This window comes from Spodoptera frugiperda, chromosome 26 (assembly GCF_023101765.2).
Source record: "Spodoptera frugiperda isolate SF20-4 chromosome 26, AGI-APGP_CSIRO_Sfru_2.0, whole genome shotgun sequence".
Classification (NCBI taxonomy): domain Eukaryota; kingdom Metazoa; phylum Arthropoda; class Insecta; order Lepidoptera; family Noctuidae; genus Spodoptera; species Spodoptera frugiperda.
Window position 1 is genome coordinate 6,631,655 of NC_064237.1, and position 23,834 is coordinate 6,655,488.

The 23,834-nt window shown below is 34.4% G+C and overlaps 1 protein-coding gene across 1 annotated transcript; it reads left to right on the forward strand.

Annotated features, from left to right (window-relative positions):
- The first annotated feature begins 1,683 nt into the window (after positions 1-1,683).
- Positions 1,684-5,493, forward strand: LOC118264531 (28 kDa heat- and acid-stable phosphoprotein). Its single transcript, XM_035577063.2, has 6 exons — positions 1,684-1,858; positions 2,102-2,192; positions 3,283-3,382; positions 3,602-3,729; positions 4,115-4,300; positions 5,044-5,493. Exons 1-6 carry the CDS (start codon positions 1,849-1,851, stop codon positions 5,045-5,047), a joined length of 519 nt encoding a protein of 172 aa, XP_035432956.1. The 5' UTR covers positions 1,684-1,848; the 3' UTR covers positions 5,048-5,493.
- The last annotated feature ends 18,341 nt before the right edge of the window (positions 5,494-23,834 follow it).

Below are 23,834 nucleotides of genomic sequence, written 5' to 3' on the forward strand. Positions count from 1 at the left end.
GAATAAGGTGTAAGCTAGACGTTATGTAGCAGTAAAGTTCATAAATAGCTTCATTTTTGCAGTACTACCTACCTAACAAACGCGGTCTACATCAGTATTTACTATTTTTCGTAGTGTAGGTACATAAGCTTTCAATTACTTTCTTCTGATCCTTCGTATATCCTAAGTAGGGTTAGGAACGGGATGGTTTTTAATAAGCAAGAGTCTGAGATACTCCCTCACCCAAAGCGAAAACTTCTCCCGGTTGGGTGAATGATTATCCGCTCTCAAAAAAAAAATCCTCGTACACGAGCATGGATGTAGGTCTCTGCCCACACGAAATGACATTTGACAACATGATTTACAAACAAACAAACAAAAAAAGAAAAATAAAAGATAAAGTTAAACCCAAATTCCCATACCATGTACCACTTGACCCATATAGGTAAGGTCGTTTATAACAGCTGCAGTTTAACGGATGATGCTAAACGGAGCACATAAATTAACATGATAAGGTTTTGTCGCGGACACTTAAAACGTATGTCATTGACCCCACAGGACGGGACGCGGTCACGATGTTTTTAGGTTTGCTAAAACTTGTCAATTTCTTCGGATTTGTTTCTTTATTGTTATACCTAGAAACTTTACTTATAACTTTAAAATAAGCCCTATGATGTTTTTTAACCGTATAGTAGGGCTAGCAAATGTTGCCCCAAACTAGGTTTTTGTTCTATGTCGTGGGTGCGTTTAAGCAATACAAGTTCACATACACATGACACTCAGAACAATTTATGGATCACACAAAGAGTTGTTTCCGTGCGGGAATCAAACCCGCCACACATTGCGCGGCAGCCGCGCCAACCGTGCAGCAGTGCAACATGTAGGTGGTAATGGTATAAGATCTTATGAAGAAAGATCTTGATATTAAAGATGTTAGAAAGGAAATAAAAGTCCAAAATTTTTCTATGGGTAATGCCATAGATTGTCTTTTACGTTTTGTCATCAATTACGTTATCTATAATTATATTTAACTATTAAGATTATTTAGGAAATAGATACATACCTAATGGCAGTGAGTGGCTATCAAAATAAATCCTGACTCCTGAATTGAACCTACAAATTAGATTATCATGGTTACCCTAGCTACAGTAATTTTCTGTGTCAACATTATTTTTCGAGTAGTAATCAATTAATTAACAAATCAATTTGAACGTTAATCTTTATTTTGAAACGTAAAAGTGAAGATACTATGTAAATTAGAACAATAAATAAATAGTGACCTTGATGTCAAACAATTTAAATCAAAATCACAATAAATAAATACCTACTTCTATACGGATTCCCCTTAGAGCAGTTGAATTTACCTATAGTACGATCTATCTAGGTAAGTACCTATATATACAAGATTTTTGGGAATACCCCAGATTCAACATTTTCAATTTGCAATGCGTGACGTCAGGATACCGTAACTCGGAACCAAGCCTTTTTGCTTAAGAATTACATAGTGACGACGGGAATTTTGTGTAACAACATTATTCTTATAAATCTTAAGCTTGTATAAATTATAATAATACCTAAAAAGCACTAGAAACCCATTCAAATAATTATTATTTCTTAATATTTTTGAAATAATGTGTAAAATCGACTAAACTATTATATTTCATATGGCAACATTTTACATTTATTATCTACGTAGTTACTACTCTATTCTACGTTTCGATTTCGAATTCCGGTTCCGACGAGACGTCAACGCTAAATTTATCCGATTTTTAGTATTTTTGCTAATTAATTTCCGTCAAAGAATAATAACTACATTCAAGTCCATATCCTGTGATCACAGAAAAAAGGTTGCAATACATAAATTCAATCATGCCACGCGGTAAGTCTATCGTATACGTGTTGTTTTTTCTCAATGTCGTCCAATGTTATGAGAATGTGCTTTCATCAGGATCTATACGTATTTAGTAGCATCTCTGCTACGCAACGAACAAAGTTAATTTATGTAAATTACATCCAATATATTAAAGATGTGATTTCCCATTCATTTAGTCCAATTGGATGTTATTGATTGTTTCGTTGGCCTAACCTTTGTAGTGAATATTTTGTTTGTGTGATGTTACAGGTAAGTTCACGAACCACAAGGGCCGTAACCGCAAGTTCACGAGCCCAGAAGAGCTAGAAGAACAGCGGAAACAAGAAGAACAGAAGCAAAAGTAAGTGGTTAATTAATTATTTCAGAAGTATTAATTATTGTCTATGATTCTATCAGCGCAATACAAAGATTCGACGCCACAGCGTAGGTACGTAGGTACAGGATAACTTAGCTCAGTAAAATAGTTATGTTTGATAAATGATTATCATTACATTTCTCTGATAAAATTGTTGGTAGAACTGACTGCCTATGCAAATTGAATAAACAGTGCATTGATACAACAACATTATAATGAAATAAAATATAAGTACCTAGAACAGTGCTTATTGGTTGCTTCTTGGAACACTTAAGTTTAAATTAAGAACACATACATAAGTTTCTATTGCCTTTAAATTAATGCTTAGTCATCAGTAATACTTGGTGACAAATTATAATAACTACACACATTTTGCTAATAATAATTGGATTTTTTCCTGCATCCATTTCACATTTCCTAATAAGAATTTCAAATACATTTTACAATATTAAGTTTGTTGTGAACTTATATGTATTTGCGAGTCCAGTAACCAAATTCATTATAAGAAAATAAATGGTCTGTTTAGATTTCTTGCATTATAAACATACTGATTTTGAACCAGACAAATCTCGCATTCTATATTTAGTAAACATGAAGTCATCTCTATATTGTATGACTCAATACAAATATTATAAGTTCTGTTCCTGGAAACTTACTAGTACATTTTTTTGAAAGTGCTTCACAGTTTGACTGTTGTGTTCACAGTCATTTAACTTCTTGTCTGCTGGTTTATGAGACACAAAAGAAAACATTGTGTTGCATGTGGATCCACATTCTAGCATACCAGGGGTTAATGATTACTTAAACTATTGCTTAGTAACAATTTTGTATGGAAATCAATTGCTAAGGACTAGGTTAACTTACCATTAAATGGCGATGTATGTTTTATTTTCATAAGTTACTTCCGAACCAAGTAAGATTTTTAGTCTACAAAACATATTTTTTATTTGAGGGTATAAATTGTAAGCTGCTTAACAAGAGGCAAGGGAGGATTTCACCTGTAATTACATATAACAAGTATAATAGTTAATATTTTATATTATATACAATTAAAATATTTGATTGTAATTTTCAGATGGAGAAAAGAACATGGCAAGGAAAGTTCAAGTGAAGAAGAGTCGGAGGAAGAAAAATCTGGTTCCGGAAGCGAAGAGGAGAGTGACTCAGATGATGATGTAAGTTTATTTTGTGATACTGTTTAACAATTGTTTTTTTTTTTTAATTGTGAAGGCTAATAAAGAGCCTTGTCAGTTAACTATCTAGACTTAAAAAAAAAATGATTGATGTGAGCAAAGTGAGCAGACACAACTGTAAGGCTATTCTGTAACTAGTGTTGTGTTGTTATTAGGTGATGTTGAATACTTATTCAAAATTTTCTTATTGCATATTTCCAGAGACCATCCAAAGCCAAGGGTGTATCAGGCCTCATTGAAGTAGAAAATCCAAACCGTGTAGTGAAGAAAAACAAGAAATTGAACAATTTGGACAATTTAGGCGAAGGAGAGAAACCTCAATTATCAAGGTTAGTAATATTTATTGCACAATGTACATACTTATACAGGTAGTACAGTATATTAGGTACATATCATGCATTTTATTATCCACATAAATGGGATCACAAAATTATGGCTTTGTACTAACAAAGTCACAGTTTGGTCAACTAGGAGTATAGAGCAAGAGATCTTAGGTTGAGAAAGAGATAAAGAGTTTATATGATTTTACTTAAAATTGTCAGTAAATGATTAAAAATCAGGTATCAGACGCTCACTTTACGACATGGAACCCATACAATGACTTGTGAAAAGCAGTTGTTTCATTGTAAGTGTGCATCTTTGCCTTTTTTGGATTAAAAGGCGACACTATTCATGTTTGAAGAGTTTATTAAATAACTTAATTAAATCACACAGGCGTGAACGAGAAGAAATAGAAAAGCAACGTGCAGCGGCGGCGTATCAAAAGTTGCACGCAGAAGGCAAGACCGAGCAAGCGCGAGCGGACCTCGCGCGACTGGCTATCATCCGCCAACAACGGGAGGAGGCTGCCAAACGCAGGGAGGCTGAGAAAAAGGCTAAGGAAGAAACACCTAAGAAAAGGTAAGTTTTCATAATATACCATGGGTAAGCCAGTAACATATTTTTGTATGAGACATAGGCATGAGTTTGTACATAGTTCTATGATGAGGGTGTCGTTTTTTGAATTAACTAGCGTTCTATGTTTCAAACGAGCTAGGGAAAATTAAACACGACACTGATTGTTACACAATGAAATCTATTAAGTTGACTATGATATATATGAAAAGCTGAAGTTAAATCTCCATCAAATAAAATGTAATACTAGATTATCATTTTATTTTTAAACAGTGTTTGGTCACTAAGATAGTTGTGAAACTGATCAGACGTGTTATTTGCTTTCCATTATTAGCAATACCTCAACATTAATTTTTTTTTTTTTGTTCTGCACCTATAGTACGAGTTTGCTTTACGTTGAACGAAACGAGAGCGCGTTCGGCTTTCTGATTGGAATGAACCAACCAATCAGCGAAGAACGCGCTCTCGTTTCGATCTCGTCAACCGTAAAATAAACTCGCACTAAGCCCTCAGTAGATACTTTTGATAAAAGCTTTTATCAATTAATTTATCAATTACTTAGTGATGAAGGAACATGTCTGAACCTTATTTAGGTTCAGCTAACGTAATACTTATTAGAGGTACAATGTTCTTATTAGAAGTCTTTGAATATGAACAACACAATAATCAGCTATTACATTGAATTGTCTAGAAGCTTTGCTTTCCGAAAAATTCTGCATAATATTAAACTTCCATATTTTCACTTCCAGGTAGATTAATGAGGTGACGAGGTGCCGTTTCGCTGTTTCGCTCATAATCTCAGGCTAGGTGGCTTTCCGAATCACTCTTGAACATTGTGATCTTTTACCTTATAAAAATTTTTGCATATGGAATTGTCCGTTCGTGTATAATGCATAATATGTTTCTCCATCTGATTTTGCGAAGCTTCCCTAGCTGTGACATACTTTTTGTTTGAAATCCCATTGTTTCTTCATTTGACTGAAAGAGAGCTTGGTTCTGCCAAGTCCGGTCATCCAATCTTTAGTCAAAATTCAAAGTTGCAAATTAAGTGTGTTACGCCAATATGGTGGCTATCATGTAGTCTTGTTGTTTTTATATATCTAGGTAAATTAAATGTTATATTTACAAGATGTGAGCAGCATTAATTTTAAATGAAATGGTTTATAAGTGTCTACATTATAAATAAAGGGGAAAACACATGTGGTGTTTTATTGTTCAATTTCTGGCATGTATGCGTGCAATTTTAAACTTATTGATATTTCCTATGCATGCCGCCCGAATGTAGACATTTATTTCTAGTAATCATGATGTATAATTATGCCATAAATACTTAATTCCGTCATTGTTATTTAATTTAACAGCAATATTGATTTATGATTCCGTAAACAATATAATGTCGTAAACTATAAATGTATAAAGGAGAATGGCAGGGTTGTATGGGAGTTTCGTACAGCAAAAAATTTTCGTGTTCCCGAATGTTTTTGGGTTTAATTGGTAGTAAACATGATTGGAAAGCCCTATAAAAATTCTCAGATTTTTAGAAGCTGGGAGATAAGAGATATAACCAGTTTTATGTTTGAGGTTAGGTTTGTCTATGGTCAATGGAAATATTCTGTAAATATGGATATTTTACAAGATTTTCATATTATTTATAAGGTAGAAAATACATATAGGAGGTATGGGCTAGTAGAGAAGCTTGTTGTTAATAATATCAATCGCCAAGGTTAAGCAACCCTTGCCGACTTTTTTGTGTGGATGGGTGACCATCATAGCAAGTCTCCTTCGTGTTTCGGAAGGAGAAAGAGTAGGAAGATAAGAAATGACTTATGGAACATTTATCTTATAATAAAGTAAGCTACTATCATCATTGTCTAGATCATCTTTGTTTCCCTAACAACCCTTAAATTCCGAACCCCCAAAAGGCCGGCAACGCACTTCTAACGCCTCTGGTGTACATGGGCGGCGGCGATTGCTTACCATCAGATGATCCGTCTGCTCGTTTACCAACTTATTGCATAAAAAAGGTACTTACCTAGTATAACTCCGAAACCCAACTTTTGAGCTTAATTGTAGTACTTTAGTAAGTTTATTCAGTTTGAGAATATTTATCTATAGAAGGGTGTCTCATTACTATTGAGAGGTGGTCCCAACATTACCCTTTGTTCTTTATCACGTGTAAGCACTAAGTATGTACATAAACATTGTTTAAGTGAAAAAGAATGTAGGAAGTTGATAAATTGACATGAGAATTTACCCATTCAGTAGGGTGCTTAAGGAGTGACCTATGTCCAGCAGCGGTCTACAATAGTTTGATAATGATTAAGTGCTGATGGAGTTTTGAGTGTAGGTAAATAAAACAACTTAGTTTTTGTAGGAATTTCATTTATTTTATTTTCTTATAATTACTTGATTGGTTCTTAATATTACTTCATCCAAGAAAGGGGCAGGTCGGCTCATACCCTCATGGCAAGCATAACTCAAATACCAAAGAATGCTCATAACATGTGAGCAGCATCCCACTGTTCTTAAACCCACAATACAATTACAGCAATCACTTTTGATTGTGTCCCGGCTATTCATATTTGTTTCTGCAACTATGAAAACAAAATAAGTTCTAGGAGAAGAGTGGCAGGACTTTATTTTAGCTTGAAGCAACATAGACCATCTGGAACATAGAAGCTCAAATTGCATACTTGGCCCCAGCAAACTTCACAAACTTCATTCATGGAAGGTGTCTGTAAATAAATAACATTCATGTAATTCAAAATTAAGCATTTAGATATGATAGATATAAATTGCACAAAACATGACCAGGCTAGAGAATAAATCTTGACACACAAGGATTGGTTTTTACTGAAGACCTTTCCAAAAATACTAAATATATTTATTGTTCACTGGAGTAGAGAATGGAAAGACCAGGATCCTTTTGTTGTTAGTAGAGCCAACATCATTAGTGTCTTACATTTAGCAACATAAAATTGTAATTGCTCTTTGCATTGCGTTTTTAGAAGCTAATTACTATAAATATGTTATTTCATATTATTATATACCTGCTGGTGCTCCAACAAACAAGCAGTGTTGTTGAGAGTAAGACTTTGACCACATGCAGCACACATCAGTTCAGAATTATCACTTTTCTGCTGATTAGGTTGAACGGATTGAATATCTTCATTTAGTGAAGTATCCTTAGTTCTCACTCTTAACCAACACAGCACACAAGCTTTATCATCAGGATGAAGCTAAAATAAATAATATAAATAAAGAAAAGCTTTCATTTAAACATACATGCTATTAGTGGAAAATATTTACATTGTTTTATTTCTTAGTTTATTTTAAATAAATAAAATACCGAATTGATAAAAGTTATAATACATGTTCCTATTTATACCTGTCGTGGTTAGATCCAATTAGCAATTGTGTACGCCATTCTTTGTTCTTCTTCAATCAAAATTCTGCATTGCCCGATTCTTAGTATGGGTTGTCCACATTCAACACAAACACTGATGGCCTATGTGTCTTCTCGGCATATTATCAGAAGAACATGAATGACTAGCTAGCTGCCAGCATTCATGGTAAACATGGTCATCTGGTGTAATCTAGAAATAATTAAATGATTTTGAGTATGGCTCACCATTAATCAAAATAATAGGTACTAATAAATTATAACAGTGTTATGCAAACCAAGTAAGGCAAGTAAATAATACATGTTACCGATTACTTATGTGTTTATTTAGTGTGATATCACACGTAAAAGTTATTGAAGTTCGTAACTATGGCCCATGCACACGATGTTATGTGGAAACTACTTACATCTCTAAGATATGTCCACAGACGAATAGTGTTGACGATATCTTCACCGTCATTGGATAAAGCGTGTCTTCTTCTTCGGGACAAGCGAACATTGCAATTGATGCATTGCAAACTCGTCATTTTCAATAAAACACGTACACACAACACAATTAATAAAGCGTCCTTTCGCGAAAGTAGTATCAACAGATAGAGAACGGAGAAGCAGTTGCTCAACTCAACGTAAAAATGGCCAGATAATTGCTAAATTGTTTAGATGAAGTTACAAACTACAATCCAAAACAAAACAACGGCGAAAAACAGACTTTGACAGATTAGGGATTTTACAAACCTGTCAATAAATAATTGCCATAACAAAAAAAAATATTGATGGCAAAAATAATTCCTATAAATATAAAGATTCTATGCATATATATGCATTAATTATATATTCTAAGGTATAACCTGTAATTGGTTAATTATATTTACTGTTATTTCTATTTCAAAATATTTATTTATCATTTCGTGCTTTCTGATATTTTATTAATGGCAACTAACTAAACATGTCTTCTACGTTTTGTTTCATTATATTACGTTTCGTTACTAAAATCTTTTAATTGATATATTTGCTAAACCCCAGCTTCTAAAAATATTATTTTTACAGAAAAATGAATGGTTTAGTTGCCTCAATAAGTGGTACAAATTTTATCAGGGAACACCAAAAAAAGTATGCTGTACGAATTCTGCCATTCTCCTTTAAATACTTATATAACTTATAATACTAAATGAAATATTGTAATAATGAAAGGTTCAATGTCATCAAAGTTATTTTTAATTCCACCGGAGGATGAGATGCTTTACGAAATTCTCATTGGTATTGGACTAGTCTTTGTAACTGCGCCAACACCCCAATGATAGAATTTTATCTAGATAATATTTACGAACCACATAAACAATGATAATTTCATAAAGCATTCTAATTGTATGAATTTGCTTAGGACTAATTGTTAGATAGTCTCACTAGACAATTTTTATAAAAGCAAATGTGTATCTATATAATAAAAATTGAAAATGACTCTTAATAACTTCGTTTTCTTGTACACAAAGCTCACCGAACGTCTTGCATCCATTTCCCTTTTTCCTGAATTCTCTCATGTGTGCTTGATATTATGTGGTAACATTGGAAATTGTTTGTACAAAACTTGGTGACTATTCTTCTTCCAGTCTTTATGCCGCTGTAATGTTAATATTTATTTGTAGAGAGAATAGCTAAGTACCTATCTTACCTAAGTATTAGATATCGAATTATACGTATTTGAATATAATAATATGATGATGTCTTACCTCCAAGTGTTAGACAAACTTGTAAATTTTAAATGACTTCTACTTTATGGTAATGTTTCAGTAAGATATAAGAGAGTTAAGATAATTAAAAAATATTAAGGTTTTGAAAAAGAAAATATCTGAATCTGGTTTAGTCTCACGTTAACAGGAAAATAAATCCAGGTACTCCTGACTATTGATGTAGTAATTTAACTTTACCTCATTACTGCATTAAAAACTGCTTCCTAAGCTGTATGGAAAAAGGAAAAGTCAAGTCAATTAATCTACAACTCACTTGGCACGCTTTAACAACAATTTCTTATCAATTTTTCAGTAAAAAGTGCCAAGTATCTCCATGGTTCACGCATCATTATCCCTGGGGAGGCTAATGGGACGTCATGTGATACATATTACATGTATGCGCATATTTACCCGCGACCTCGTCTGACTTAGATACACCTTGTTTATTGCTGTTCTTTCCACTTTTATCTTTTTGTTTTTCGCTCGTATAAGAAGGGTCAATAGCTAAAGTTTTTTTGGTATTTGCATTTTTGTGGTGTGGTCAATGTATTTTAGCGTTTTTGTTTTATATGAGACGGGTCTTTCAGTTAGGTCGAGTCATGACAGAAGTGACCGTTTGTGCAACTGCCGTGTAAAGTCTTGACTTTGATTCCATTTTTAAAATGTTTGCTGTTTCTCGATTGTGGGGATTTTATTAAGAGCTAAGTGGGAAATTGTGGCCAGTGTTCACAATATTCATAATGGTTTTCAATTGGTTAAATAGCAAGTAGCAAAATGTAGGGTTGCTATAACAATTTAAGTAGGTACCTGGAAACAGACAATTTCATGTCTGGTACCTCTGTTAAAACTCTAATACATTATTATGTTCTACCCTAGACTATGCTGGTGGGCGGATAGCAAACTGTTTAAAACACTGACATTTAGTAGATTGTTGAGAATATCAAGTCGATGTTGACCCCAATCCAGTTGGGTAGAGGCCAGAAGAAAGACTTGAGTAATATGCGCATACATAAGTTATTTGCGAGACAATATTTCATGTAGGACGCAAAAACTAAACTGAAACAAATCATTATGTCATCGAATATTAGGTACCAACATTTTAGATATTTCCGATTTTTCAAAAATAATATTTTATAATCCTTAGGCACTTTCAAAAGTTGTTAGAGAAAAAGCGAGGATTTTTTCCAAATACCTAATTGGACAACATAATATTGCTTAAAGCAAAACATTTCCGTACACGACTTAAAAAAGCGTAAAATTTTCCTGTTCCCAATGTCCTCTTAATCCCTATCCAAAAACGGATAAAACAAACGCACATTACATTAATGGAGTTTTCCCCACAAAACACAGCAAAACAATTACCATGCTATTTGTTATTCACCCATCTCCCCTAGACATTTGTTTATTCAAGCCACTTATACATGCTGTCCAATACCTCAAACCCCAGTATCTAAACCACCCTAATACCTATCTATCACGCCTTCCCCAAATGGAACGCTTTCGGGATCGAATTTACGGGAGTACTCCATTACAAAGTGTAAACCCTAACGCGGCCGTAAGATATCGGTTCCTCAATTTTTGTAACACAAGGGTGCAGTCAAATTGCCGGCCGATAAGCGTGGGGGAGCACGTAGGGTTGGACGAAGGTTGATGGAGGTAAACGCGAAAGTAAAACGAAGATAATATCGGCTCCCTATCTATGCATACTTATGTGGAGGTACTCACCAATTTCAAGGCGTATCACTCTCAGCCTTGCTAACCGGGTTTAGTACTTGGACCTTCCTTAACCCCTATAAAGAAGCGTTGTAAAACTGAAGTGACGCCCTGGTTACGAGCCGTCAATGTATTTCCTTCTTGCATTATTAAATTCAGTTGTGTTTACTGTTTATATGTACTTTGGTCTCAAAAACTGTGAACACCTAATTTACAAGTCAAGTGCGACTTTCAGAGGTTACAACAGGGCTACAGATAAAGGAAAAGCGTTTACTCGGTTCTTGCATAGTAGTCAGCATTTGTATTTGAAATTGCTATGGAAAATCCTATTGAATATCGTTCGAAATGTTGTACATTATGTGCTCACTGCTGCCTAATTAATCGATGTCCTTTAATTTAAATTGCCCTATTTATATGACAGATACACGGCTATACATAATACTTACACTCGATATTCGAAATATTCGTACAGCAACTAATTGGCGGATCGACAGTTGAAATTGGACAAAATTTTATTACTCTTTTCGGTACCGGATCCCGGAACAATCTTTGATTGATGTATTTCGTGGAAAAATGATATTATGACAAGAGAAATACAAACACGTAAATTGGTATATTTTTAATTCGTAACTCGTTACAATCATTAACAAAAATTAAAGATCTTATTTTCAAATGATCACGAAATGTGTCTAGACTAGTACAACTACCTGGATATTAAATGAAAATCTAAGTCAAATATCCAGAAAATATAACATTACCTATGTATAAACGAACCGAACAGACTTCATGAAATAAATATAACACGTAACATTTTCCTTCACTCCCGAACAAGCAAGTAAGAAACACATTAACACAAAAAGGGGTTTACTAACTTAACCAAGTTATTCACATAAGTTGCTCGTTGCTCTCAAGCGTGGCCCAACTTATTGTCTGACTGTCTAACATATTACAGGAACGTGCCCGAATATCTAAATGCGTCGGGGGGCATCCGTAAAGCAGTAAATTCTCATTACTGGTCTGGCCGCGGTGGGCCATCGAACTATGCTAATTTAACGTACACCTCCCAGTCGGCACAGTTCGAATGAACGTGAGTTGGAGTACCGTGAAGAGGTATCTACTACGAGTATATGAAAATGTTTCTTAGTTTGTTCTTGAATTCTGAGATACTATAAAAATATTATTATGAGTAGTACCTTGGTGTATTTTTATAATAACTATCGTGAGACATTTAGCAAAATCACGGTAAATATCTGGAGATAATGCTCTACTAGTTTCGAGTCACAGAACTAAAGGTAGTTAAACTGAAAATCACGGTTTACACGAGTAAACCGTGATTTTCAGTATATCAAGAAGTGGATCTTCTTGTCTGTATCTCAAGTATGATTTTTGTGTCTAAAAATAGTTGAGAGGATGGAAAGTAGTTTGTTACGGCTACTCTTAATAACTCCAATAAAACTCAATAAAAGGTATATCTACCTGTAGGTGGATTAAATTTAGTAATATGGAAATTCGATTCTTTTAATTGTCTTAAGTCTAAATAATATCTTTTAGGACAACTAAATCTTCCGATAGAGAAGTTATGAAACTGGCTGAAGCCTACAACTTTCCGTCTTTTAGTAAGTTTATAAATAAGTATTTAAGTACTATATTTCCGTCCTTCGAAAGCTAGTACTTATTGTAAAAGTTTGATTGGCGTTTGTTATGTTTTCTTTTCTTCTCGAAAAGCCTAACTACGTGGAGGCTATACAATAGCATTCCTTATTCAAGTAAGCAGCTACAACAGTCAACAGTTTTAAACATTTCAGATTTTAGTGGCATTTGAGTCGGATCTAACTGGTATTTGATATTTAGACAATGGACGTCTAAAAGGCAGAGATTGTATAAAACATTGTTTTCCAGAATTTACCTCGCTAGAGGTAAACAAACGTAAGAAAGTTGAGCATTTTCCCGGAGTGCTAATTTGTTGCGTTACTTTATAAAAAGGGATTTTCTGGAAACTGTCGAGGAAGTATACACACTACTTATTAAGTTACCTCTCTAGACAAATTGCATTGATGCTAGTGGTAGAATTAGACATAATTTTCTTGAATGAAACTAATATTCATATTACATTGTAGTTTATTCATTCAAGATCTCGAATAGACTAGTACTAGTTATCTATGTCATTTGATTAATAGCAAACATATCTACAATAATCTGATGGCATGAACAACATTATTTCACATTTCGTTTCGCTAATTTTAACATTAAGCATTGTAACTGTAATCCGGTGTTACGAAAACGTAAAAGTAACCGGGGCTTCAGCTCAAAGCAGGAGAAGGAACGGTGTGGTTTTTAGTCAATAGAAGTCTGACACTCTTTCTAGCCTCACCCAAGGCGGGAGAAGGCATTGGATGATTTCCCCCCTCAAAAAAAGCATTGTAACTGTAAATGACCGAACCACGTAAAACTTCATTGAAACTACATTTTCCATTTGCAATGTAAAATTTTCATTTTGCTCCATGCATAAAGAACATGGTTTGTGACGGTATCTTCTTTTATGGCCACGCAGGTACATAGGTAGGGGTAGTTTTGAAAATAAATTCAGTGGGTAGTATTCGCAACAAAGTTTGGGCAGTTAATAGGAATGTAACAATGCAGTGGGAAGTTACTGCTGGGAATAAAACCTGGATGTTAGTTCTTAATCAATACCCAAACTGTTGACTAGTGTACCTCTGTTATATTTTGTGTTCTGTGTTCATTATCGACGTTTAATTATGAGCTTGTAGTGTTGTGCTTGGTATTAATTGGTGTTCGATATTTGATGACTTCTTATGTGGGTCAAGTTGTTTGTTTTTGTTCTTATGCTGAACCAACCGTTGACGGCTTCGCTTGCGAAATGTTGTTTAAAATCTTAGTTTTTCTTTACACTTCACACTATCCATATCAAAATAACAATAAATATTATGGTGAACTTTCGAACGATCACCACATACGCAGAAAAGATTTGAATGATGTCACCGAGATTACATTTGTTTTGTTTTAATTTGGATCAGAAACCAGCTAAGCGGCCCGCCCCGGCGGCGGCGTTGAAAGGGCTACTACTTCCTGATTTTCCCAACGAATTTTTGCAAAACGCAAAAGATAGCTTAATATCATTTTGTTTTACAATATTTAGCAACGCTTGTCCGATAATATAATTACCGTTTATTTTTGTGTAGATCTAGAATCTGTAGGCGGTAAAGTTGGAAAACTTTTGAAAATATAAATTCCTAGTTTTACGGACTCAGCTTAAAGGATTGAAGTTATTAGGCCAAACAAAATATCTTCCTGAACTTAGGTCCCAAACAAACGTAAAAGAATAAAAGTATAATGCGATCTAATTGAATAGCTAATAAACAAAGTGTCTAAGTTTCCCGCTGCGCAATAAATAATAGATAAATTAAATGGCCGAGAGCGAAGCGAAACAGAATTAAAACTTTCCGGGAGGTTTCACGTAAATCACAGTTGGCTGATTTATATTTCACGCACCTTCCACAAGCGTGGCCGAGTTGAGGCTCTAGCGTGTAATTCTATGGACATACATTCATATCGTGTGCGCCTCCCGACTGTTCTATCTTATAGTAACTCGTCATACTTTCAGAGGAATACCAATTGCTGTATGGGTTTTACTTAATCAAAGTAAGTATGGAGCCTTCTTCCTTCATGTATAATGTAATTCATGAATCTGAATTGAAAAACGTTATGTAGGTACACTGGTACATATAGGGCTACTTACATACAATCGGTGGTTAGTACAATGTGACAAAGGTAGCTAAATATTTATCTCATTCATACCTTTATATATTATGTATAGTTACTTTTGTTCATACGAATTTATTCCAACTTTGAAACTTCATACCGTTTCCTTTAAAAGATTTCTGACTGTTCAAACATTTCATGTCTGTACAATATTAATGCTATCTTTACTCAATGAATATTTCTTATTGGATGGATATTAATCCATGTGTGTATCCGCATTATCGGCATTATAACACCTTGTACCGGCTTCGCGAACATCGTTCGACACATTCGTTCATAAAATCATTTATCTTTCGTCTTCTGAAATTGAGTCTTTGTTTTATGTCTAGGAGGCCATTGTTAAATTGTATTAAGCACCACTACATTTATTTAGTCTTGTTTACAATATACTACAGTATCATTTACATTCTTTTTTCACTCAAAAATCCTACTTAGAATTTGTAAACGGCTTAGCAAGGGTAGATCTACTTAGTGCCTAATTCTAACTTAGGTTCACAACAAATTATATAATATGTAGTTTAAAATTAAACTATGTTATATGAAAGCTTATAATTCTATCAGTATCATACCCTAAAGCTGTGGACACAATACACGAATTTAGTTACTGTCAGTTTACCCGTTTGAAGCGGGATGAACCCGTAACTCAGTGTACACAAGTGTTTATTTGTTCCTTTTCCAACTTGAGCGAACTAATTGAGCTTGAACTAAACTTCCGCTGGCTGTTTATATAGTGTACACTTTGCTGAAAAATTGTAATAAGCGCCTTTAGTGCCTTCTCTTAATCATTTTACAAGATTTATAATTGCTGTGTAGTTATTACCCAAATCCAAATAACACTATAGGTACTTTGTGCACTTAAAATTAGTTGAAATTGCATAACAGTTTTTTTAGTTACCTAACTGTACACTAGGTAGGTAACTACAAAAAACAGTAGTAGTAGTAGAAGTGTAGCAGAAACAATACAATAATAAGTATCTCTTAGGATCATTACTGTTCATCATAAGAACTCACGTCTAGTATGCCTACTGGAAGCAATAAAAATATCAATAAATGAAACGACATAAAAAGCAAGATACGATCCAATATTTTTTCACCTCACCTTATTGTCAAATTACGAAAACAAGTTCACCTCCACTTTAGCAAAGAACCTCGTGGAAACGTAGTGATGAGAAAATCGCTGAGTTTGCATAGATTCGGAGCAGACATAATAATTCTGAGTGGCTTGAACATTTTCAGGCAAATCTGCCGGTTTGAATATAAAATGTACGAAGGTTAAGTCACTTATGCAAATGGCAAAAGTTGCGGAACCCTCCTTTGATATGGAGTTGTAGTTCTTCATAATAGAAATGGATACCTTTGACATACTCCGCTTTATACTCATTCCGATTTTAGACAATTTAATTTAGACGACTGAAACTTTCCGACTCCTCAAACTTTTAGGTCTGTAGGCTAAATTATGTTCGTAGACTTTTTAACATAATGCGTCACCGGGGATTCGAATTGTCTGAGAACTTGAATAAATGTACTTAGTCATGCTACTTTTCCAAGTTTTATTTTTATGAGAATTTTGAACAATAAAATATGGTTTAGGTACTTTATTGGAACTGAACCATAAGTGCCATCAGGCTTCATCAAAAGTGTACCTTTGGTTGGTGATATTATCGTATATTTGTTGTGCTCAACTAGGCAAACATGAATCTGGAAGTATGTTGTGAGTAAAATTAAGAGTTTAAAAATATCAAAGTACCGTAGTCGTATTTACATCTAAATCCCAACTCCCACTAGAAATAACAATAGACGTCAATCAGAGCTGTCTGTACAGATGTGTACTTATCGTATTTCCTGACAATACACCCAATTTCCTACTTTTGCTCCCATCGTGATTGCATAATTTTCTTTTATTTATCATCGTCTACGGAAAAAAGAAACAAGCGAGGCAGTGGCGAGCGCTTATTCAGCCACCATTAGTGAGCCCGCCCGGCGAGGAGCCGACAAGTCAATAAATCATTTCTCGGCATCGGCATCTCTTATCGATTCTATTCAATAGCGATTTATTCACTCGATGCTTAATCGCCGCTTTTCAAATATGAGTAGGCTTAAGGCACCTAAGTAATATGTCTGCGGAGAATAAAACCTTGTTTGTAATTCTGTCGGCTTTTGATGTATGTGCAGTTATGTAAACTTGATGTTTTTGTTGTGAACTCGCCCGTGTTTACTGAGAAACTTTACTGACCATCGAGCTATATTAAAATCTTGCTTCTTTATATATTTTCTTATTCTTACTAGGAGTGAGTTTTACATATTTTATATTTATGAAGAAAATACTCTGGTGTACCTAGCAGGCCTGGAATTACGTCTTTTAAAACACTTAAATAGAGAGGTTGATTACATTATTCTTTCATCGAGGCTGAACAAATTGCCCTAGAATATTTTCCACCAAAGAGAGTACATGTCTTTATTGCTGCGGTAACAGTTTTTTAGGAAAAAAATGAAGTAAATAAGACGACCTTTCACGTTGTTTTTGGCGTTATATCTACATTTTTTATAAGGCGAGCAGGCACGTTGGTAGTTATTAGAGACCTTTTCAAACCCACAAGCCATTATTATCTTGTTCTAAAAAGTGCTTACCTACTTTAAGATCAAAAGTAAAACCTTTCACTTAGTCATCCTATAAAACTCTATTAACATAAAGGTCGATATTGATAAGTCAAGTTTACGTCAACAAAATACAGAATCGACAAAAAATTTATTTTATAAAGGCAACAAATAGGAATAGGAAGCAGTATCAGATGAGTTTGCTTTACGTTTAAAGTAATCGATGATTTTTTTATTAATTCTAGCCGGCCAATTAGAGCGCCCAACGCGCTCTCGTTTTGATTACTTTAGACGTAAAGTACCTAATTATAATGATTCTCAAACTAAGAATCTATTGGCACACTTCAAACATTTTCCACAAACTTTTCCAACGTAAAATGAAAGTGAACTGTTCAAAAACCATTAAAGTTTGTTGGGCTAGATGTGACCGGGGATTGTATTGGATATGCATAAGTTTCACATGGATGCACCTCAGGTACGCTCCGGGGAGCGAGTTGCATTCGCAAGTAATATTTGAAATTTTACTACAAACGTTCCGGAATAGCTCTGGCAGAACGTATTTTGTTATTAGCTGGGTTTTAGAATTTAGAACGGCATGTGCTTGAAATCGTTTAGCTTAAGTGGTATTTTTTTTTTATTGAAAGTGGATATTTTTATCTCTGTACGATTTTTTCTTATATTAGTGATGTGGTGACTGCATCCATTAGTATACTTTCGTCACTATGCCTACGTTTCTCGTGTCGTAATAGCTCACTAGGTATAGACAGAATTACTGAACGTAACCATTATGGCAAAGCTTTTGTGGTGGAGGTCCATAGTCCAAAAGTCTATATAATTGGACTGTCATGGATTACTATTGATGAAGCGAAAGATGTATGTATGATTCGTAGCAATTGGCGTTCCATTGTCTCTGACTACAACCCCGGAGACGGTTATACATATATGTATGTAGAACCTAAACAATTTCAATATTCTTAAAACATAAAACTTAACATATCTGTGATAAGTAAAAACTTTATCACAAATACAGTCCTCTCTCTTCGAAAAAAAGTTTGATCTGAATTAACTTAACCGCAGCGTATTCAACAACATCCAGTATTACATAACTTAGTATCCCTAACGAAAACAGGAGATAAATCAAAAACTAGACGTAACTCCGTAAGTACTGAATTTCAGTTTCCGCTAAGCCGCAAGTAACTACCAAATCTGAATTTATTGCTTACGGCCGCAGTAAAGAACACCAATCGATCACCTAGTATCTGGTAATCGGATCTTTTACCCTCATGTCCCGATACATAACGTTTTGCGGTGTGACACAGGCTTTCCAACGTAAATAATCGCTTCACATTCATATCTACTTTCGCTATTTCTTCAACTGTTTTCTTTTATGTTTTTCTTGAAGATATAAAATCCTTTTTCGTTATTCTAGTTTGATTAATTATTGCTGTTTTATAAGTTGTATTTAATTAGTGTGGCAGGACCACTCTTATTTCAGAAGCAGTTTTAAATGATTATTTTATTCTGGAGTTTCATTAGGACTAATGGAGTTTTTTGCTCGTTCTTCTCTATTCGAAGCTACACTTTGGAACGAGCTACGTAAGTACGACTATTATTTGTTTATTTGTTGACATTTCAAAAGTACCTATTTATGGTTTAATAAAAATAAATTATTTGACTTTGAAAATTCGACATGTCAGCATTTATACGCCTCACCTTGAGGTAGGGCGAGTGAAGCGGGTTGCCACGTGTCCGAGACTAGGGGACATTGTGGTTCCCGTGGTTTTAAGTCAGTACGAGTCTGACCGTTCTCTTCAACTTTTCCAGATAACGAGGACCGTAAGGAGTGATCCAAATGTATTTATTGAGTGGTTCAAATTACGTTTTCGTAATAATTCTAAAATAAAATTAACCTTTTGGATTTGTAGTTCATTATAATTTTAGGTTCCAGACTTAAAAGATATCTAATAAAGGATAAAGGATGCCCGATTAGCCCATTCTCAATCTTCCAAAAGGCCGGCAACGCACTTGTTACGCCTCTGGTGTTTCAGGTGTCCATGGGCGGCGGTAATTGCTTACCATCAGGTGATTCGTCGTCGTCAGCTCGTTTACCGGTTTGTACCATTAAAAAAATCTAAGTTATACTAAATTCAAGAGTAAAACACAAAATAATGAATAATAAATACATCAGAGTAATTTGAATGAGAGTTATTAATATTATCAGTACAGTAAACAAGCAAGCCAACTGGATTAACTCGACCTAATCCAATAAGCGTACTGCTAGCATATGGTATTAAATTTTAACCACATATTGGAAACCAGTGTGTGATATTTTGTATAATATATAAGTAATTATTAGTAACAGTTGCTGTTGTCTGCCTAGATTAGTTCTACCTAATGATTGTATGTATTGCTTTAATTATATGCATAGAAGTGTATAATTAATTTAATTATTAACTAATGGTTGATTGCAATAATTTTGAGTACTTTCTCAGTAGCAGCACACAGTCTTGGAACTTTGGATTTGAGCTCGATAAATTGCAATAGGACAATGACTCCCTATTACATGGGACTCATATTGTGACTGGTTAAAACTGAGTGCTATATTCAAATGTGGTCTTATACATTATTTGGTGAGTAAGAAGTTATGACGTTATAATTAAAATTGAGTTTTCTTTGCATCTAAATAATTCTCTTCAGGTTTTAAAGATTAAACTATAGGTAGGCAAAATGACAAGTTTTGATAAAATTGTGGCGACATATGACAAGTGAAAGATGACAGAAGTTGCACATAAACGATCGACGAACAAATCAACGGATGACGTCATAAATCCTACATCGTACATATGAAGTTTACATGCGAATAAACATGGATAGAAAATCCCAACGAACAACAGTTGGGCAGAAAGCCCGCCAGACACGATTACTTCGCCTGGTCGGAGGATCCTTTTTTCCTAGGGAATTTTATTCTCTGTTCCCTTAAAACCATCAGTCCAATATCTCAGCTTATTCATTAATTCCGATTTGTTTTTCCAATTATAGGTATGAAAATAATTTCCGATAAAATTACCTATAAACAGCATTGCAATGAACGAACAACAGTTAACACTTACCGTTGAGTGGCAATACACACACATGTTTGCATTTACAGTGTAATTTAACACGTACAATTAATTCCACTTTAGTTAAAACAACCTAAAATACACACCCATTTACCCTTTTCCTTTCGTGGAAAAATAATTAAATTCACAAAAGCTTTACTGCATCTCATTTTCAGCTTTGGCGAAAATTAAATGTGCCGTAGCATTCGACTGCGAACAATATTAAATTCCACATGTATCACGCACATGGATTATATTAAAAAAATATTCCTTCATTTTTTTTTTGGCTTGCTTTATTGAAGGTGAATTGCCACATTTATACAGATTAAGGATATTTAAATGTCTAGATTGTTAAGTAGCTGTGCTAATTGTTATGTGATAGTAAAATAAATCAGAATTTCAACAAAATATTTAATTTGCTAATTACGTTATTAGATATTTCTATATGCGCCTCTTTGCGCCGTGAATACTTTTATTTTTATCTTATCAATTATGTATGTTTATTATTTTTGTAATCGGTGCAAATAAACTGTTTTTCTTTCTTTCTTACTTCTTTCTATACTTATCCACATCTGCCATGTAACCGTTTAGTTGTGTGAGCGAGGTTACCGGGGCCCAATTAGCTCCCTTCAATTCCTAACCAATTCAAATTCAAAAGGCCGGCAACGCACTTGTAATGCCTCTGGTGTTTCGGGTGACGCATACCATAAGAAAAGGTTTTTGTATAGAGGAAGCCCATAGTCCAGCAATGAACTTTTTCATGTTGCTGATGATGAAAATTGTTCGTTATTAATGCAACTCTGTTCAGATTTAAATAGCTCTTTATCAAACCTATAAATGTCCTCTAAATATGGTTGCTTGTAAAGGTTGGCTAGCCACATCTAGTGCATGCTCATCTGTGCTCCAATTTTCATTCTCGCAGCGTCGTCGCGGGTGTCGCAACAAAATTGCTTTACAATATAATTACAGAGAACTATTGTTCAGGAATCCAGTGGTCGCGCTTCGATTTACATTCGAAATGAGACAAAATTTGTACAAATTGTTCGACTAGTTTCACTAGTGATTTTGATTGTACTATTTCTTGCCGCAGTCGGGAAACGCTCTGCAGCTTAAACGGCTTGATGGATTTTGACTTGAGAGGTGTCGTTAGATTCGTATTTATAGAGTGACACTGGTAAAAAAAACAAAATGGCGGATTTTTGGCGCCAAATTCGAATATTTCTCACTCTCTAGCTTAAACGGCTTGACGGATTTTGACTTGAGAGGTGTCGTTAGATTCGTATTTATTTAAAAAAACAAAATGGCGGATTTTTGGCGCCAAATTCGAATATTGCTCACTCTCTAGCCTGAACTACTCGATGGATTTTCGCTTTATAGGGGTCGTTTGATTCGTATTTACTGTGAGAGTGACACTAGATATAACAAAATGAAAAAATAATAAACCTAAAAATAAATAAATAAAAAAAGTAATTTAAAAAACTAAAAAACCCGAGCATATCTAGTCGGGACCCATTCTAGAAAGCAAGCCGTATGTGCCCTCACAAAGTCTTTATATTTAGAATGGGTCCCGACTGCTTAAATAACTAATTATGGTTTTATATAGTCTAGTTAATATTTTATAATTGTTGCTTAATTGTATTTTACTTTATACTTTAAAATGTAGAGGACATCAAAGAGGTACCTAATTATCAAGTGGAATTACATACTGAGCACATCTTTGTTTATTTCTGCAAATAACTAAGTGGTTGTATATAGTCAGTTATCTGGGGTTTGCAACCTATAAAATAACTAGTAAAAACTGTACGAAATAATGCACTCCTCTCATTTCGAAGAATAATAAGCGTCATATTTTTATAATGTTACGTGTTTTTTTTCATGTGCATATAAATCGAATACTTATCGTATGTGAATTTAATACCAATGTTTAAAAAATACGTGAAATGCTTCTTCTCACTTTTTCTCAATAGTGAGGTGAATCGGTATGGTATGGAAACTAGACTAAATCGTAACGCCGAGTGAAAGTGTTCTATTCCACAAACAGAGTTGTCATTGAGAAATCCGCAAAATCCGATTATGTTAATACAGATCTAGGTAATTACCATAAACTTATTCGCAGCCTGTCGCAAAATAAACAGATATTACCATACGTCGAAACCTATATATTATTGTTTGAAAATATTTTATGCCGCATTTTTTGGTGTAGATATAAAATGTGCGTAGTCTCATTTTTATCTCTTCTCGACAACAAACCTATTTAGCCTATTTAACATACACATATCTACATATTTTAGGGGAGACATCATCAATGACTTTCCCGCCTTGGGCAAGGCGAGAGGTAGTATGAGCCACACTGACTAAAAACCACCCCGTTCCTACTCCTGCTTTTCAAGCCGGAGCCCCGGTAAACCAACTAGGTATTCCGCCGCTCACATATCTTACCTGGTTATCCAACTCGAGATCTTGAGCTCAACATTCAAAACTACGGTTACTAAACTAAAAAGTAACTTATAACCAAGTAACAAACGAACTAACACATCAGAACATTATGACATAATCACTATAATTTCGTACTCTACCACTTAAGAGCAAATCAGCTGCATTATTCCAGTAACGTCTTTTAAAAGAAGAACGATTTCCAAGGCATAATTTCTTTTAAAACCTTGTAATTTATGTTTATTGAGGTAGTAGACAGATTACGTCATCACGTAATGGTAGATCATCATCATTAAAAACCTTTCTCTGTTAGATTACGGTAATAAAAGGTCGTGATGTAATGCTGTGATAATCACCAGACCAGTGGCCACTTGGCCGATGTTTGGCTGTTTCTAGTTCACTTTGTGATTTTAGTTGCTTCTGCTCGAGGTTCTGCCCGTAGTAGTATTGATTATTGTAACACAAAGCCTGTGCTATCCAAGACTATCAATCTCTGTGCCAGATTCAGCGGTTGTGGGGTGATTGAGTAATTAACAATCGTCGAATTACCTAAACTTTCGTATTTTCTAAACATTTAGTATAGGTATGTATTGTTAAACCAATTTTGAACATAATTGAATACTTAAACGTATATTTCCTGCGTCTATTTTTCTCAATAATTGATTCCAAAGAAAACTGACCTTTAAAGCCCTTTATCTTTGTTGTCTAAAGGTATATGAATTATTGTTATCAAACGACAAGAAATATTCGTTCGTACAAACGAGGACTTTATCGTACGAGATAAAACACAA

Bases quoted from the DNA above. Each gene is read 5' to 3' on its own strand.
- LOC118264531 (XM_035577063.2), top strand. The intron at 3,383-3,601 runs GTAAGTTTATTT...GCATATTTCCAG, and splicing joins AGAGTGACTCAGATGATGAT to AGACCATCCAAAGCCAAGGG. The intron at 3,730-4,114 runs GTTAGTAATATT...TAAATCACACAG, and splicing joins GAGAAACCTCAATTATCAAG to GCGTGAACGAGAAGAAATAG.